Source organism: Pithys albifrons, chromosome 7 (genome assembly GCF_047495875.1).
Source record: "Pithys albifrons albifrons isolate INPA30051 chromosome 7, PitAlb_v1, whole genome shotgun sequence".
Classification (NCBI taxonomy): domain Eukaryota; kingdom Metazoa; phylum Chordata; class Aves; order Passeriformes; family Thamnophilidae; genus Pithys; species Pithys albifrons.
In genome coordinates this window covers 48,333,581-48,353,980 of record NC_092464.1, presented here as the reverse complement: position 1 = coordinate 48,353,980, position 20,400 = coordinate 48,333,581, and the positions used below count along the sequence as shown (strand labels likewise).

General features: G+C 36.4%; 1 protein-coding gene across 1 annotated transcript; it reads right to left on the bottom strand.

Moving 5' to 3' along the window:
* Positions 1-1,694: 1,694 nt before the first annotated feature.
* On the bottom strand, positions 1,695-18,493 carry NME8 (NME/NM23 family member 8). Its single transcript, XM_071560582.1, has 15 exons — positions 18,458-18,493; positions 18,307-18,364; positions 17,235-17,341; positions 16,355-16,426; positions 15,183-15,299; positions 14,207-14,273; positions 12,950-13,029; positions 11,606-11,698; positions 8,085-8,239; positions 6,600-6,778; positions 5,352-5,496; positions 4,483-4,590; positions 3,596-3,747; positions 2,508-2,652; positions 1,695-1,917 (listed from the first exon to the last, which is right to left on the bottom strand). Exons 1-15 carry the CDS (start codon positions 18,491-18,493, stop codon positions 1,695-1,697), a joined length of 1,737 nt encoding a protein of 578 aa, XP_071416683.1.
* Positions 18,494-20,400: the final 1,907 nt, after the last annotated feature.

Genomic DNA, 20,400 nt, shown 5'->3' with positions numbered 1-20,400 from the left:
TTATTGATTAAGAATGATGTAACAGAGGATGAAGGTTAATAGTCAAACACACAATAACTCAATATATAAAATTTTGTTACACTTAAATAGGCAGAGGTGGAGCTACAGGACACTTGCAGCTAACTGAAATTTCTCAGACCAGTGCAATAAATCATTCACAGTATTCATAACTTCTGTATGATACCTATCAAGCTATTTGATTGTGAACTTCCACCAGATGCATCCTGAACACTTACTTAGACATGAACTCATTTTGATGTTTTCAGCATTTCTGCTCCTGTAAAAATAATAAACCCATCTAAATTTTCAGCACTGTATTTGCCCCATTGGTTGAGAAGCCCTTGACTCCAGCAAAGATCTCAGGAAATGAGCTGTATTGATGTATCTGAAATTGCCCTACTCAGGTCTTTTCTGAGGCTGCTTCTGGGTTTAAAGCACAACATGCTAGCACCCAAAACACCCAGAGTACTGAAGTAGTGCCAAGAATTTTTAGTGGGTTTTAAAGTAAAAAAGAAGCCGAAGAACATACAGCAGTCCTGAAGAATGCTTCTCAGAACTCATCTCACTGAGGTGACATATAAATTCTGCACTAATCACAACTTCTGGAGGCTAATGAGCCTCAGACCAAGTTTATGGCAGTAAAGTAGCTGTAGGTGAAAATGGGTCACCAGGAGAATTCTCAGTCCAACTTCTTCTGGAGGAATGTCTATAATAACAAATGCCCCATCACAACAGAAATATTTGTCAGGAAGCTCTTTAAAACAGCTAGTTGTTTTAAATACAATAGGAACAAGAAAGAAAACATGAGAAAGATTTAGTTCTTTCTGGACTTTGCAGTTATAATCAATGCCATAAGTAAATTTCTTTAATTGAATGCCTTTCTTTAGTATCTTAACCTTCTACAGACTCAGACAGCAAAAGTGAGAATGTATCAGCTACATAATAATGTTGGTGTTATTTGTGAAGTCTGGCCAAGTTAGACTGGACAGGATACAAATTCGCTAGTTTGGCAAGGAGGCATATGTCAAGAATAGCTGTTATGTAAGGGCTGGGTTTGTATTTTAGTTCCTTTGATATATTTGAATTAAGTAAATGGACTGGGAAGGACCTTCTGGTTTATTATCCTACCTGTGATAGTAATCATTAGAAGATATTTAGGGAAAGGATAAATAAACAATTAAAAAAAATCTGGGGGTCCTGAGGGAGCCAATGGGCCTTAATAGCCCAGAGCAGTCTTGCAAGGGGTGGACACACACACAGTTGGCCAATAAGCCCAGGAGACCCATTTGGCTTACAACAGGAACTTCAGGACTTGACCCACATCACAGTGGATGTGTCATTAATGGTGTTTTAACCACCTTCCTTGACCCTGTTCTTTTTAAGGTAGCTACATACAAAATAGCTTAGAATCCTGGAACTACTGGAAAGGCATGAATCTGTTAAAAGTGATGCAAAAACCAAACTATCTACTGAGCATACATAAAGAAATCATTACTAATGTCACACTTCTAACAGGCACCAGATATGCTTAGCAATATGGGAAAGCTGATAACAAAAACACAGGATTAAAATAGGATGAAGTATGAAGGAAAACACATGCGCTTACATAGTCTTAAATATAGGTGGTTGAATATAGGTGGTTGAGTAGACAAATGCATTGAATGACATGAACAGCAATTTTCAGAGATTGCATCTTAATCCGTATTAATCTCTCCAAAAGCAAACTGAATACTTTTCAGTGCATGTTCTACATTAGATGATCCATGAACAGCATTAGACAAAATATCATGTGCAAACTGAGCTCGAATTGATTGAGGAGATGTCTTTTTTGCCTCTTCTGGATCAGTTGGGCCCATTAGTTTCCTCCACTCTTCCACAGCATTTTCTTTTGATAAGACCATTATCACTGATGGACCCCTGTAAAATCAATATAAGGAATGTCTTTATTCTGAGATGCAGACTTAACTTTGACTTCAGAGGTACCATGAAGGGTTATGATAAGCATTGCACTATCTGAATTTTCTTAAATCATTTAAGTATTAAAATTTGTTTCTGAGTGTTTTGTTTAACACAATATCCCATATTTGAAAGCCAAAAAGATTATGATGATCAGGTATTTGGGTTTGCACTTTTTGTCCAAAAATTACGCTCACACGGTAATCTCTGAAGCAAGACAATACATACTGTGTTATCAACACCTATACTAACAACATTATGAGAAAAATATTTTATCCTTCATAGGAAAAACAAAGATTCCATTAGAAAGCAATTCCTTTTTTGAGAAAAAAAAATCCAAACTAAGAGTCAATATCCATAGTTTGGAAAGAATTTTAAATCTTCCTTTTAAAGGGAGATCACTCTGTGCTAGAAGCCACTAAACTTGCCAGAAAGAGTGACAGAGTGTAAAATCCTTATGCCACTTACAGTATGTCATATTTTATTGACACTGTAAGTTCAAAGTGTGATATCTACTTATATACCTCAGTACTGTAAAACAGGACACTTACTCAGTCATACAAGACACTAATTGTTCATAAAAGGGTTTTCCTTCATGATCCTTGTAAAACTGTGCAGCCATTTCACGACTTAAAGATTCTTCTTTTATCCTTGAGATGTTAAATCCAGCATCTTTAACTTTTTTCATAATGTCATCTAGGAGAGTAACAAACAAACTCAATTTAATCGAAGTGGTTTAGATGCAAAAAACTCCCAACACACCCAAGCTTTAAAAATCTCAGATAATACCAGATGCCTTTTTAAAAAAAACAAACATCACCAACATCTATTAAAATTCTTCTTACAGTATCAAACACCCATGGGCAACATAACAAACACTTCAACAGACCACTAAAGTATACAGAAACCATTGCAATTGTGTTGTCCATCTTGATGTAGGTGTCAAACCCAGAGTGTTATAAACTGTACCAATAGCATTCACTGCTGTTTCTCACGTTGGATAGAATGGGGACTGTATCAGACACCAGCTGGCCTGCCAAAGTCAATCTGGATTGTTACAGGAGGGGAAGAAAGACTTGCAAAAGGCAATGATGAATTAACATTAGAAGAACTACTGAAATTTATTAGGACAGAATAGAATAGTACTAAGAAGAGACTCTATATAGGATTTTTAAAAAGTGACTACAAAAACATTCAAAACAATATTCCAAATTGCACATGGTGCTCTTTTCACTTTGGTGTTTCCTCTTTATTCCATTTGTCTAATGGCAAGTTAAATCAAGCATGGAAATGGATCTAATTGAGCAATGAGCCCTTTTGGGATACTGGAGGTACCCATCTGAAGTAAGTAACGTAACTTTGGAAAGTCTCTCCTTTGCTTTAGAAGGATGTTAGACAGCTAGCTAAGAACTTTCTATCTTTAATTCACCACTATTCTGGTGAAGAAAGACCTATAGGCAGCTTAAGCAAAGCTCAATCTGAATTATGCAAGCCCTGTAAAATTATTTCTCTGCACAGAAAGTATATTTCAGAGAGTCAAAAGAATGCATGTGATGCAATGTACTGCAGTGTACATTGCTCATATTTTGTAGAAATGTCTGCATCAGTAGACATAGCCCATACTTTCTAAATGACTTACCTTTATAATTCTTAGCAGCATCAGGTTTGATTAATGCAAAAGTTTGTTCCTGAGGGAAGAAGAACTCTAATTCCTTCTGAGCATCATCAAGTGTAGAACTGCCGTGCAGCTGGTTAATAGGTACGTTGTCAACTGCATACTGTGCACGCAAACTGAGAGGCATTGAAAGAGTGAAGTTACTTAAAGGAATAGCCATTTTGAGCTATGAATTATATTAGACTTAATATAATGAATATAAATGAATGTCAGTCTGGCAATCTGAAATATGAGTACCTTCCCTCCCAACTCTCATCTTGTTATACTTCCAAGATATATCACATCTTTCTTAATCAAACAGCATTTCTGTCAGCAACAGGTAAGATGATACCACAGCAGTTTCTTAGAACAATATGATAAACAGGTAGAACTAGGATGTACATTTACAAAATGTGTAGCAAACTTAGTCAGAAATAAAATATTCTACTGACGCAAAGTTTCCATCAACTCAAGAAAAAAATCATCTGTTCTAAAATATAGTGGTGGTATTTCAAGAATAAAACCCCACTATTAAGAATAGATATTACTATTTTTTTTCTCTGACTGAAAAAGTCCCATGACTGAAAAAGGCTCAGTTTAATAGCCTTTTTTAAACTGAGCTTTTCATTCTGGTTGGCTTTTCATTCTGGTTGGCTTTTCATTCTGGTTAGCAGTCATTATTTTTCAAAGAATGCTATAGTTTCTATGTGTAATCACTACTTCCAAGAAAAGCTTAAGAAATTGCAGAAATTCTATCAGTTTCCAGATGATGGCAGTATAGTTACACCAGTTGCAATGTGGTATTCATTAAGCTGAGGAATAGGAAAGTAAATTGGAAGCTATGAATGTTGGCTTAGTATTGTGACTATTACCTGTCTGGATTTTCTTTGCAAGCCTCTTCAAGAACCTTTGGGCCTAATAAACTTCTCCAGTGTGCTACAGCATTTTCTCGTGTGAGAGCCAATACAAGAGTTGGACCACTGTAAAATAGGAAAACTAACCATTCAAAAAAACCCCTCAACTCTCAGTACTTTATAGAAGTAATTTGATTATATGTAGCCCAGGCTATGAAAATGAGCCCTAGTATTAGAGGACTTTAAAACTGATCTCTGTTTAAACAGCAACAATCTGATAAAGCCTTATGAGACTTAAACATGTATTTCAATTTAAAAGTTACTGAGTTTTATAATAATAGGAAGATGTAGACATACTGGTCATGCCCCAGTCGTATCCCAACTTCATATGAAGGGAATATCCAAAAAAGATTTATTTCTCTTCTCCAAGGTATCCAACACACAGCCTGATTGAAGGTTTCAGCGCTCTCCTACATACAACTTAAACGCAGCCTTTCAGAGCAGAGCCAAATCAATGGACTTGGCCGCTGACTTAGCCATCATACATACAGAGGCATTGGAGTAGAAAGCCCCCTTTATTTATTTATTTGTTATACCTGGGAATTATCATCTGCAGTTATCTGATCCTGTTTTGAGTTTTACTAAACTTTTAGATACTTATGTATCCTGTAACCATGTATTATCCCAAGAAGTGTTCAAGGTCAGGTTGGGTGGGACTCCAAGCAACCTGGTCTAGTGGGAGACATTCCTACTCATGGCAGGCAGTTGGAACGAGATGACCATAAAGGCCCCTTCCAACCCAAGCCATTCTATGACTCTGTAACTATTAACTGTGAAAATTTCCATGTTCTCTAAACATCCACATTCTCATTTTTCGTTCAGTGTACCTTGTCATTTGCTCTAGAAGGACTGGGAAGTAGTCTTCATTTACATGCTCTTTGTAAAATGCACGTACTTGATCTTCAGATAAGATTATTTCTTTCTGCATTGCTATTTTGAAGCCATCATCATGTATTCTTTGCATGATAGACTCTGTTAAATACATTGGAATAATGCTAAATTGCTATCCATGCGTTACTTTGCACACTTGTAGAGAAATGACATGGACTTTTAAAGTATAATGTTAAATTTTCACAGGTGAATTAATTTCCTAACTAAAGAACAGAAAACTAATTTAAAGCAAATGCTACAGGGCTTTGGTAGTTTCCTGAACACTCCGAAAGCTGATCCTGATATTCTTAAAGCTTTCTCTAACTTCAGAAACCTCATTATGAATTACTGACTGAGAAATATGATATACATTCCTATCACCAAAGGAAGGTCTAAGGAATTTGAGTAGGTGAAAGTTTATTTAACTAAGTCTTACAAGACCACATGGGTAAGTAAGCAGTATTTGGCACAAGTCAAATAACTCTGTAATTATCTACACACGAACTGCAGAACTGCTGCTCTAAGCAACATACTAGACAACCATCATGAAAATAAGTACACAAGGAACGATCAAAATTGTAGTCTTTCAGATCTCTGTGTATAGGTTATTTCAAGTACAGAAATTCTCAATTAGAAATAAAAATGTTATCTGAAATCTAGGAAGAAATGCAAATATATGACTGAAAATAAAACTTGTTTGAATGAAGTTTCATGTTAATGGGGTAGATTATTTTTTTACATAATCTGTAAAAATATTTTCTATTTAGACCTGCCCTTGATCAGCACTGCCTTATGCATCATAGAACAGTTTAGGCTGGATCTTTTCCACCTTGCCATTCATTTACCTTGGACCTGCTATTCAAGAATATCAGCTACTCTATTATAGTGGGAAATATGGTCCCCTATACTCCATTTGAAAATACTAGCTTCTCTGAGATGACTTCCAGAAATACTACATACAAATATATAATCAACAGACTTTCTTGAAAAATCAACCAAGCGAACAAAATAGGATTGTCATTTACATTCTCAATATATGAAAAACATTAACCATGTAATTTCATTCCAGATAAAGATTACTGTTGGCCTAATGCTGGGGAGACAATATAACCTAAAAATACTTCATTAATCAAGTTAGAATTTTTAATTTAAAACATGAGACTACTTATATACCCTAGATAAAAAACACAGTTATTAACACTTACTTCGTCTTTCCTTTAAGAGCGTAGGTCTAATTATGGCCAAAGTCTTTTCAACTTGTTGGTCTTTCTTACTGATATGAAAATTTGGGAAAAAGAAGCCAAGTTGTCTGCTGGCATCTTCAACACTGTCTTGCACATCACATAAACTTACCAGACTCTCAGCTTCCTCAAGTCCTCCCACACTAATGAAATGCAAAGCAATACAGTATTTAAGTCACTGCATGCATAGTATTAATAAGCTGACTTCTTGAAGATATATTTGTATGTTAAAATTTGGTGAAACCTAAGAACAGAAGGCAAAACTAAGCTTTTATTAAATTCAGATTCACGAATAAAATAATATTTCTGACAAGAGAATCTTCTCAAACAGTGCCTTATCATGTGCTCTAAAGAAATCTCAGTCATACAGCTTTAATAATTCCCCTCTAGCTTATTCAAGACAGTCCCTCTGTTTCATGACACAGAATTACTACTGTCAAGTGTACAGTGTATGATGAATGACCAATAACAATCTTGAGCTTAATTTGTGTACAGCATGATCAAAAAATTATAGCAGTACAGAACTCTCCTTAACAGAGATACCTCTCATTGTTACTTGTCTGTATTTCTATAGCTTATTTAGCTATGTAAAGTCCCTCTTGGCCACTTACATAAAATGCAGTATGTTGTACTAATGGATTTAGTTGTACTAAATTAATGCAGAAAGAGATACAGTAGGCATCAACAAGAATATCAATCATTATGACAATTTATTTTTGTACAAAATATTTAAGTTCTTTTTACTATAAGTAAATCTTGTCTAAATATAAAACTTAATTCGATATTTGAATTTTTGTGAAGACTCTTCTTTATTGCCTGAGCCTGTGTATGCAACTGTCATCCTCTTTAAAATGCCCTATAAACTCTTGGTATAGGAGAAAAACAGACATTTCAAGATACTATGGTTGTGAACAGCTAATCCTTACAATGTTTACGTGTCTTGGAGCAGGGTGACAACACAAACCCCAATACCCTACCACTTTTCTGCTGGCTTTTACAGTGCTCCGAGGGAGAACAAAATTCCTCAGGTGTCCCCTGGACTCCTCTGAGTCACATCTACATCTGCCCAGGATACAAGAGTGCAACCTTCAGTTGGCAGTGCTGGGAGTTACTTGGTCTGGCTATGAAGTAGAATTGCAGGGATTACATAATCTTTGAAGTGCAGCATTGTTCCCACTGGTCTGAGGACCCACTCAAGGCTAATTCAAAGAATAAATGACCTTTGCTTATCATCTTTAACTAGGAAGCAGGGAGTTTCTGAGTTCCCACAAGAACTGCAATTGCCTCTCTTGTGGTGGTCCCGTGAAGGACCAGGTGAAGAACTCTGCCTGCTCCCTGGACCCTCTCTGTGGTCATGGGTATATCTGCATCTGTAAGACCATGCTTGGTTTATGGAGTGCTCTGAACAATGAAATTGAATCACATATATACGTTTTCACTGCTAATTACCTCTCTGGCTTATCAGGCTCAGGCTCATCAGGTGCACTATGTTCTTCATGTAGTTCTTTCCAGTGAGGAATAGTATCAGTTTCCTTTTTCTTAGTGATTACCAAAACATGGCATGGTCCACTCATCATGAATTGAACAAAGTCTTCAAAGTCAGGCTAAAAATCACAATTTTTCCCTCATGAATTTCAGGAACTCTGAGTTTATTACCAGAAAGGAGACAATCCTCCTTTCAAAGTAACTCATAATTTTCTGTTTAAAACTGGCATTACTAAGAATGCTGTTAGATTGTTTTGGAAGTTTTTTGATCAAGCATTTGAGACAACATTATCAAATGTTTAAAACTAGAAATTTCATGCAACCATGTGCTCCTGCTTTCAGTACAGCATGTAGTGTGACATAGCAAACTGCAGTACGGTTTCATGAATAATTTTTGAAGCAACAAATCAGCTAAAAAGCTAGATATAAAGATAGAACACTGAGATATTTGTGAGGCATTTGTAGGTTTCCCCTTCATTCTCTTTGCTGTGTTCCTTTCACTCATTCACTTTCAACCTTGAACCCTATAAATGTACACTTTCATCAGAGAAATAACTTTTGAAGATGTTGTGAGATTTTAGGATTTTTTTCTTGTGTGTCATCTTTTTCTTCAACATTGTGGCTATCTAATCTCCTTTTAAATATTTTACTAAATATTTTCTTTGCCAGTCACCCTCATGCAATTGTGCATGATACATTTTTCCTTTACTAATACAAGGATGAAATATATGCTTTCAATTAATTACTTTTCTCTTTCCATTATCTTCATATCTATGCATGTATTTAACCCACTTCTCAAGGTCACAGAATCACAGAATATGCTGAGTTGGAAGGGATCCACAAGAATCACTGAGTCCAACTCTTAACCCCTTCACAGAAACATCCCCAGGAGTCACACCGTGTGCCTCAAACTCAGAAGAAACAGCATGGAAGCATGGAAGTACAAAAATGTTTATTATGATGCGTAAAGGGAGTATTTATATTGTGGTGGCTTCAAAAGGACACTTGGTTATGTAGAAGAACTAGATGTAGCTCTTAGATTTAGCTGTCTTGGATCACCCAGCTTCATCATCAAAAATAAACAACTTTTGCTTCCAGTTCTATCTGAAGGTCTATTGCCTTGAGTCTTCATTTTGTTGTAATAGGCAGGCTCTGGACCTTCAGCAAGTAATAAATTAGGAATAATTTTGTCCACTGAGCACAAAGAACTCTATATCCTATATTGTCATTTTAACATAATTATTTTTCAGCTTAAAATTAAAGAATGTCAAATAATTGGTCCCTCAGTATGCACGGGGCTCTCTTGAACTGCTTCCTATAGTCGTGGCAGTTTGGGCTTTAGTTTCATTTAGGCCTCAGCCAGGCCTCAATTCAGCAGGCCCAGAGGATGTGACATAGATTAGAAGGGACAAACATCACCTGAGTTAAGCAATCTAAGAGATATTTTATATCATCTGACATCGTCAAGAAGTATAAAAGAGAGGGAGGTGGAGCTTCTGCCTCTTTTTTTTTGCTCTTCACCTTAGACCCTTGAGGATGCACTGCCTGCCTTTACAGAGATCAGGCCTTATCGCCATCCCTGCTGTTATCTAGCGAGGTGAACATTTTCTTGTTATTTTTTCTTCTCTCTTGCTTGGAGTTTTCTCTGGAAGTGTTTTTGGAAGGTTTTGTGTGGTTTGGGTGGTTGGAATCTGTATTATTTGGTTGAGCAACTCGGTAAAGTTATTATTTCTTTTCACATTTATATATATATATCATATTCTGTTTTTAATTTTCTTTTCTTCTGTGTCAATATAAAAACCTTGCAATTTCAAAGTTCCACTTCTATTTTTTTCCTCCCTTCCTTGCCCTTGGTGGGGGGAGCTCTGACAGGCAATTGGCATTTTGCCAAGCTAAACCAAAACAATAGTTTATAGCAGTTTTATTATTCTCCCTGTCCTAATGTTGACTAAGATCTGCTGTGCTGTAGTAGTGCTGTTTTCCACTCTCCATGGTACTTGAAAAGTCATGGCAGCTGGTAAGTCCCAGGTGCCTGGAAAAAGGGAAGCATCGCACCCATCTCTGAGGAAAGGTAGAAAGGAGGACCCTGGGAATGACTGATCTCTCAGCCTCCCCTTTGTGCCTGGAAAGGTTCTTCATAGAAACTGTGCTCAGGCCCATGGGGATGGGGAGGTGATTTGGGACAGCCAGCATGGCTTCACCAAGGGCAAGTCCTGTCTGACCAGCCCAGTGGCCTCCTATGATTGAGTGACTGAGTCAGTGGACAAGGGAAGGGTAACAGATGTCATTTTACTGGACTTTGGTAAAGCCTTGACATGGTCCTCCACAACACCCTTCTCTCTAAATTGGAGACAGATAGATTCAGTGGGTGGACTGTTAGATGTATTAGGAAGTGGTTGGGTGGTCAGAGGGTGGCAGTCAATGGCTGAGTCCCGATGGACATCAGTGACAAGGGGTGCCCCTCAGGGACCAGTGCTATTGAATGTCTTCATTAATGATGTAGATGAGTGGATTGACTATGCCCTCATCAAATTTGCAGCTGACAACCAAGCTGAGACTCCTGAAGGAGGGGATGTCATCCAGAGGGACCTGGACAGGCTTGAGAGTTGGGCCATGGGAATCTCACGAGGTTTAATGAGATCAAGTGCAAGATGCTGTACCTGGGTCAGGGCAACCCTCAGTATTAATACAGGCTGGGGAATGAGCAGATTGAGGCAGTTCTGCCAGAAAGTACTTGGGGGTGCTTGTGGATGAGAGGCTGGACATGAGCCAGCAATGTGTGCTCACAGCCAGGAAGCCAATTGTATCTTGGGCTGCAGCAGGAGTAACATGGCCAGCAGGTCAAGGGAGTCAATTCTGCCCCTCTGCTCTGAGACCCCACCTGGAGTGCTGCATCCAGCTCTGGGATCCCCAGCACAGGAAGGACATGTCCTGTTGGAGTGAGTCCAGAGGAGGATCACTGGATTATTGGGGAGATGGAGCACATCTCCTGTGAGGAAAGGCTCAAAGAATTGGGATTGTTCAGCCTTGAGAAGAGAAGGCTATGGGGTGACTTAACTGTAGCCTACAAGAAAGATGGGAAGAGACTTTTTACAACTGTGATTTTCTTTTCCGTGAAGGTCACTGTCCCTGTCATGACTGGTTTTAAAATTCATATAACTTTATTTTGATATATAGTGTTACAAGTTTAGCACTATGTCTATTGGTCATACACATTCAGACAACAAAAGAAGTACAAAATCTTTTTAGTCTTTAATCAGAGTTCAGTCTAATTTAGTTGGAATATTAAGAATGCTACCTAGTGATATTTGTAAGAGTCAATAAGAAAAATAGAGAGAGAATATCCTCTTTTTTGTGAACTAAATCTACATTAATTCAGTTCTGCAACACACTAAAAAATTCCAGTACAGAGATTTGCAATGACATCTAGTTACAGTGAAATTTTTTACCTGTTCCTTTCATTTAGGTTTCGATTTTGTTTTTACCTTTTCTTTATTCCGGGCATAGAACACTCTGATTTGCTCTTCAGTTAGCATTTTCTCCTCTGCTGCTTTAATGTCAAATCCTGCATGTCTAATCTGCAATTATTCAGTTATTACTCAGCGACATTTGAGAATGGATATATAAAAAACCATATGTTAGTGTAGATCTAAAGATTGATTTTGAAAGATATCTTAAGTTTAAAATTCCCTGAAGTATTCAAAATATAATGGCTATCTTTGTTGAAACTGAACTTCCAGCCTTTCAAGGCTCTTCACTGAATTCAGCCTTACAATACCCCTAAATTAATTTTTGTGAAAAATATATGGAGTTCAATATATGGAGTACATTCATCCAGTAGGTAATTATCCCTTTTATTTCTCATTGAATAAACTCCTTTTGACCATTGTGAGTGGTTAATATGCAGCTACTTCTATTATAAACTATTATAAACAATCATGGTAGGCATATAAATGTGCACTTGTCAGCAATTGTTGCATCAGGCTAAACTACTTGGCTTTTAGAAGCAGCATATAAACAAAATTAATTCTATTTTATGATTTTCCCTTTTAAGATACTAAAATCAAGTATATGCAAGTGATGCACACTTACATGACCTGCCTCAAAATTCATCGTCCACTGGTATGAGGTTTATACCATATACTGATATTTTAACAACAAAGGCACTATCCAGCCCCAATACTGATCATATGCTAATATTGATCTACTTACCACCACTCTGCTCTTTAAAAGCCCCTGCGATGCTGCAAAGTGTTTCCAGACTGCCTCAACAAGGCTGGCCATGGACAAAGTATAGGTACACACCTCATAAGCCAAGTAGCAGCTGCTCAGCTCCAGCTAAATTGTTTTCAAGCACTGCTTGGGGTTTTTTGTTTGTTTTTGTTTTGTTGGGGGTTTTTTTGTTTTGTTTTGTTTTGTCTTTACTGAGCTTCCTTTCTTTCTGGCCATGGCAGAGTAATTGCAGAAACAACCTGTATAGAACTCTGATTTCCTGTCCTGCAAAGGGCCACTGGCACTGTCATAACACTTTTTAAAATTTGTATAATTTTATCTTGATATATAGGGTTGTGAGACATATCTTGTAAAAGAAACAGTGTGAGTCAACGTCTAACATAGTCTACTGGCATAGAATATTAAAGCAATAGTATAAATGTGAGTATCATATTATTTCAGGTCAAAACTATTGTGCTTTTATCATCCTTACCAGAGAAGCATTAACAGACCTTGTTCTCAAGCCTGGGCATAAATTAGGATCTACTTAATCATACATCTTGCCACTGTGCCTCTTAAATAAATAGGATGAATGAATACTTTAAAATTCTCTCTACCTTTTGTTTAATTTCTTCTACACGTCCCTCTAAGACATCATTAGGTTTTATAATTCCAACAGAATATCTGAGTATTTCTTCTGAAAAAGAGAAAAAAGTAATGTTTTAATTAATACATTCATCAAAATATATACACAACTAAATGTTCCATTACTAAATAAGTCTCCATTTTAATACTGAAATGGCCAAACAGTTGTTCCAAAAACTGACTCCAGCACTTAAAACATGTCCTGGAGTGAAAGACCACCCTTTGCTATTCCAGGAATCCACATTCCTGATGAACCACAGTTTTTTTGGGTTAATATTTTGGAGAGGTGGTTCATGTCCAGCTAGGTATGGTGAAAAAATTTCAGCTTAAGGTGAGGCTTTGTCTGGGGAGCTCTGTATATAGAAGACTAGAAATGTGAAAGGAATGACTATTGCTAAGGAAAATTCACTATATGAAAATCTGTATGAATATTGAAGCTTTCCCATGAAATATACAGTTATTAGCACAGAAGATCTTTGATTCTTTAGCATTGTGAATGCTGAAGTCATTTGCAGTTAGTAAGTGTTGGTCACACGCTTGCCAGCACTACCTCATGTTTAAAACAAGGCATTCTATGATGTAACAACATCCATAGCATACAGATCCCTGAAAATGGTCAGAAGGGAATACACACTGCCTCATCTTTGCAGAACCTTAACCATTAGAATGCAACTCAATCCCATTCCAAACACTGCAGAAGAAATTAATGACAGTGCTAATGGAAACAACAGGCTGCTACTTGTTTCCAATGTTAGAAAACACAGGCATGTGTTAAGGAAAATATTACCACAAACATTTAGTGTATTACAGGTTCTGAGAGATCCCCTAACCTGAAGCTGAACCTGAGTGAAGTCCATTGCTTCATACATGAACTCTTCCAGTCCTCTCAGGTTGCCCCCATCTTACTATTCCACCTCAAAAGAAGAGCACAGCTAACACAGGGACTTGTGTAGAAGTGACTTTCAGGCCCTAATTTTATACAGGAAAGTTCCCCAGCATGTATCACTTCTGTCTAAAATCTGAAGATTCCCAGTGTGGGGGTGAAAATACTCATGGATGACAGTTTAATATATTAATTCCTTACAGAAGAAAGCTCAATTATAGCATCTCATATTATTAACTCAACCTAAGGAAGTTCTATTACTGCTTGACATGGACAATTCTTGATCAAAAGACATTTGTTCTCTATCTTCCTGGTAACATTACTAAAATAAATCAAATATATTTACCCTCATCTGCAGCCTCCCCAACAGTCTCTTCTGATGAATTCTCTTCCAGAAAAACAAGTTCAACTAGCTAAAATAATTGCAAATAGAGTAAAAGTACACCATCAGTACAAAGCAAAGTCACCAAACACAGAAGTCAGATATTTACAACAATTTTATATTAAGAATGGATTTGCTACTCTGGAAAACAAGAAGTTCTAAGAAAGGGTCAGTCTGATTTTCCCTAACTGAGCTGCAGTTTCTTAAAAGTCTTGTTCAACTGTAAGAGAAGTTCTTTGATCTCCCTTTTCACTCAAAACTCATGTCTTTCCTTCATATGATGCAGTTACTAGTTATATATTAAAAATACTCAGCTCTGGAAGAAAAAAAGATCACTAAAGCCTTCATATGCTAGTGACATTTTGTACGTCTCTTTATTTCTTGCATTAATAGGCTAATTTCTTGCATTAATAGGAAATCTGTACATTTCTTAAGTTTTTACAAAGTATCATAATGGAAATTTGTTTTTTATGGAGAGAATATCCAGCAAGGGAAGATTAATTCTGTGAATTCCAGCTGTAGGATCATTTGCAGTGTAGGTTATTGAGGTCAGATAAGCTGCCTTTGTGTCCTCAGGTTATCTGGAAGTCAGGGCTGAAAGATGATGGAATTAAGTTGTTGAATGTCCTTTGGCTTCTGTAGCAAACTGGATTCATTAATTACAGAGCAATCTGCATGGCTTTGAGCAATCTGATTTAGTGCAAGGTGTCACTGCTCACGGCAGGAGGGGTTGGACTGAGTGATCTTTAAGTGTCTGTTTGAACCTAGATACTTTTATGAAATTTCTGAAAAAAAAAAGCCTGTCACACGTATCACTTTATTGTTAAGAAAAATATACAAAAATTAAATATTACCTAAGCCACTATCACAGACCTTGAGAGAAACAGTATATGTGTAATAAAAATACACATTTGTCTTTAAGTATCTGGCTTGTGAGTACCTCAGAGCGTTCCTTCTCTCCAGCTGCAATTTGCCTCTCTTCTTGCACTAGCTCTGTTACTTTCTGAACTATAAGAGGAGCATTTACACCTCTCACTATGTCAATAATTTTGCCATTCTGTAAAAGAGAAAATAACACTTTCACTGAGTTTTCATCACTTAGTTTACATATTTACTTGAGCTTTTGAAACAGATACAGGTCGTGTAATTTTTCCAGCTACAGGACCACTTCCTATGCCTGAAGGAATACCAAAGCTACTGCTGCCTCTATTAGCTCAGAATGAACCTTTCTGCTTCTAATGTCTTACTTCCTTCTCTACCTAATTTTCCATGTCTTTTTCAATGCTCACCATTAACAGTACAGTTGGAAGGAGATGCAAATATGGATCTACTAGATCTTAATTTCTATAACATGGAGTTTTCTGGCTTTTTTTTTTTTTAACATTTCAGTGCATGCTCAACCACATTCAGGTGCACCATAGCAAAGCTAACTAATGGTGAACAAAGATACTGTTCACTTTTTTAGGGAGCATTCAGATTCAAACCTGAAAGTACCCTGAAAATATTATTATTTGGGATCCCTGGTTATGGGAATTCAAATCCTGGCATCCTCAAGTGAAAGAACAAAACAAAACAAAAACATCACTGCTTCCTAACTGAGCAGTATTACATGGTGGTGTCCTAAGAGAGCAGTCTCTCTGTGTCCATCAGCGAGAGATAATAATGACGATATGATTGATTACGGCAGTTCCTCAAGTGGAAAAAGACAATTTTATTTGTTATTTAAAAACCTTAGAGTGTCAGGAAATTTAACTATCTTTCCCTGATGAAAAATGTGCATAAAATAGGCATTTCAGTGTAACAATATGTAGGCTCTTTATGTGAGGCAAATCTGCAAAAACTTACATGAATTTCTCACTAAGTAACTACCAAAGGAGTGTCTACCACAATTCTTCTGTGCCTCTATGAGCAACAGCCACAACAAAAATGAGGTCGAGAACAACCAGCTTTAGGAACAGGAGACAACTCAAGTAAATAACATGTGATGATACCCTCCTACATACAGTAAAATGTAAAGATAGGATTTATACAGCTTTACATCTCTTTTAAAATCTTGAAAAGTTAAGGCAAAAGTAGGCAGCACGTTGAAAGAAACTGATGTGATGTACTTACAACAGAAAAAAGAAACACAGGTTCACAGTTATTCCTAAATGGTTTCAGAGTTTCAATTCTATCAGCTTCTGCCTGGAGTCAGACCAAAAAATTATTTGCTTATAAAGGTGTATATGCCCATACTTATATCTCTATATAGATAGATAGCTATAGATATAAATACACAGATATATATAAACCTTTTGCCCACAAGAAAATTCCACTCTTATAAACCTTGATGTTAAAAACTCAAATTGCAGTCCTAAATACAAGTTGCAGTCCTTATGTTGATGAAAGAACTGTTTTGATAACATGAGATTGTCCCTCCAATGTATTACAGCAATTAATCATGGAAAAATATCTTCTCTTGATATTATTTTCTAGTTTAGGTTATAGTAACATTCATAAAGGAAGAAGTATACATACTGCTAATATAAAGAAGTATTTTACTGCTACAGTTTTATTATTATAGTTTATTTTTAATATTTCCCCTCTTTTTTCTCTTAAAAATGAAATACAAGTGAATATGTAAAAAACCCCAAACAAACATGCAACAGTTTTTCAGGGACAAAAGAACTTTAAATGTGATAGTCCATAATATAGAGACTTAAAAGTGAAAAATCATACAGTCAGATTTTTTAATATTTCTGCCACCTCATCAAGGTGAACAAAAGTTTTGGGATATTTGGTCCATTTTTTTATAGTTTCTTACATATTCCCAAAAATTTTAATCTACATCTAAACAAAGTCATATGAGGAAATATGCAGAAGAAGAGGCAAGCAGGACAAAATTATGGCAACTCAGCATAAGGACAGTAAAATGAAAGCTCTGTATATGTAGATAAGAAGATATATTTAAATTAAAATGTAAATAAGGCCCCCACAGAATTTACATCCTTACCACAGCAAAATGTAACACATTATCTTCACTAAAATCAGTCTTCAGTTTTCTGAGTACACCTGTCACAGCTTTGCAAGGACCACACCAAGCCTGATACACATCTATTACTAAAATACAATAGTTCAGAGTTACAAACAGCTGACTTGTGGAACTTATAAAATGAGACATATTTATGTTTGGATTGGAACAGCACTGGGAAGGCACCCACATGTGTCTTTCAGTCCTGTTCTAGTCAATGAATGCATCATGAAAATGTCATTTCAGTGGCTACATCAGGTTTTCCACTTTTATTTCAATTACTTTTGACATCGAAAACCTACTTCAGGATACTATTTGAGATGATTCATCTGAACAACATCTTTTCTCTCATATTCCTTTTTCTTTTAGTCGCTCTTTTTATTTTCTCACTGTTGACTTTCATTCTTATCTAGATCTTTGTTCTGTAAGATTTTTACCTCCCTGAGCCTGTGCAGATCATTGTTTTCCCATTGCTACCCCTCTGCAGATATGATCCCCTTACAGACTTCTTCCTTCTACCCAAATACAGTTCCGAGGAGGCCAAGGAGACATTGTTTTCACACTAAGTGAACTGAAAACTGGGAATAATACATATCATAGAATGTGCACTCTCAAGAACACTGCAATATTGATTTAGACTCTGAAAGATTTTAGGGAAAGTCTTCCACATAAATGTTCAAAACCCTACCACAGAAAATGCCATATTGGAAAGACACTTTCCAAACACTGGTGTCTAACAGTGGTTAATAACGGGTATTTTATATAATAATAATTTGATAATATGATTTGTGACAAGTATTTATTATACAAGATACTGTAAATTCATAAATACAATGTATTATCTTAAAGGTGTTTTCCAACCTAGAAATTTCTATGACTGTATGATTCTTTGATATATATTTATAAATATATATTCATATAGACTTTCTTTAAAACATAATATGGCACTAGTCTTCTAGGTTCATGATGAGTGTCTATTATAGATGATATGTAAGTATGAAAAGCTGTACATATTTCCATGAGAGATTAAACAGGAAATAACAAGCATTAGTACCTACTATACCATTCTTCTGCAGCATTTCATCCCACTGGTTTTGACTGGTTATTATATCCTGAAATAAAATCAATTGACATTTTAGCATCTTACAAATGCAGAAAAAACATCTCTTCCTCTCTTGAATTGTTTGAGTAATTAAGATTTATACCTGCAATGGGATTTCCTTCTTCTTCTTGCTTGCCATTTCCCTGTGATTTTAGGAAACATTTTAAAATATGAAGCACATTCAACAGTTTTTAAAAGACTGTGTGACATGCAGAATTGATTTATATGATTTTCAGAAAATCACTGCCTTCTGATTTCCTTAAAATTAACTCAACTGAAGTGCCTACAACAATGGCACTTAATACCTCACATGGGAATTCTGTGGAGTAATATACAACTTGTTTACAAAGCCCACAGCATAGGAAACAGAACAAATTTCTTAATCTGTTAGGGTGTTCAAAACTTTTGACCTCAACATTCATTCAAGTTTGTAATTGTTCTCTTGAGAACAACCAGAGGGACCCTGATGGGATGTCAGCTGCTCTAATACTGGACCATTTCAGAAAAATATTTATTTAAGGGTTTCCACTCTAATAAACTCAAATCAGCCTTCCTGTCTGCTGGGATACATGAAAAACAATGACATAGTTGTGTCCCATAACTAATCTTCCAAACTAAATCCTGATACAATAATTATACTGTCATTAGTAAATAATGTATAAATAATTTCTTTTTCTTTTCAAGTAAGTAATTAACTGTGAACTTGGCAGGACAACAATCTCAGTTAAGATGCATATGTGCATTAAGCTTGACTTCAGTTCCCGAATGAATCCTGGCTGAACAATAAATGTGATCACTGCATCAGGAGCTCGAGTTTCTGAAGGTCTTGGTTAAGATGGTGGGTTTTGTCTTGAGTAAAATGAATTTTTGACCTCCTCTGGCATTATTATCTGACAAGTCAATCAGCAAATATGTCCAGAGTTTGAACTGTCTGATATTCCCACCAAAGCAGCTCCCTTCAGATCACAGACTGAGGCACAGCAGTCAATGTGAGAGCTCTTACCCTCACAATGATTTCATATTTAATCTAAAAATAATGGTAAGGAATAAAATTTTAAATACAGACTTTCTTCAAATCCTTTTAACCTGGTAGTGAGACAGAGCATGGCATTAATTTCTATCCCTTAAAGACTCTGAGGAGATGATGAAACTAGAGGAAACTGACAGATGAAAATATGCAATATTAGTAGGAAATCTTCAGCAGAAGAGAATGTCTTTCCTTGTTACCTTTTGTCACTGAGCAGTAAAATCAATGTATTGCAAGGTTAGCTCTGCAAAACATAAACCATATACATGATAATGGGCTACACATCTCAATGGTCCTACACACTCTCCAATTAAAAATACTCATTCATACATGCTCAGATGACAAACGACAGCAATGCAGAACAGATACATGCTGCTGTATGCAAATATACAGATATACGCAATAATCTGGAATAGTAGCTGTATGAGACAGACATGTGAGGGTATGTGTGGCATCTATACCTTTAAATATAAATTTTGCATAACATTCAATAACGCAATCAGTATTACACTGATAAAATGTGAACAGACAAGCACCTTTTCTCCATTATCTATAATATGGGCAAGATGCTTCGGTAGCCTTGATACAAAGCATTCTGCTATCCATACTTCATCATGGCTGTGCAAAAGCTACAGCTCTTACTACATACCTAACAGCCAAAACTGCTTCCTTGAACTACTCAGATATAAAAATAGGCCTGGGTGCACACTCAGATGCAGTGTAACTGACAGTCAAATATGTACAGTCTTTGCAGATAGACATTCAGTACCTTAGCACAAACCCTCATTCACATATATACAAGAAGATACTCAAGAGCTTGTGAGATTTTGACATGCACACGTGTGTAGGTACATCCATACAGACACAGAGTTCCTTGTTTGTAAGTTAGTGTGTGACAGTGTTCCTAGATAGCAGTCTGATGGACCATCTGCTCCCCACTCCTGAATTCTGTGAAACTGGGTTAAATACAAAAAAAATCATGGATGGAAAACACTCAGCTTGCACACACATGCATGCCT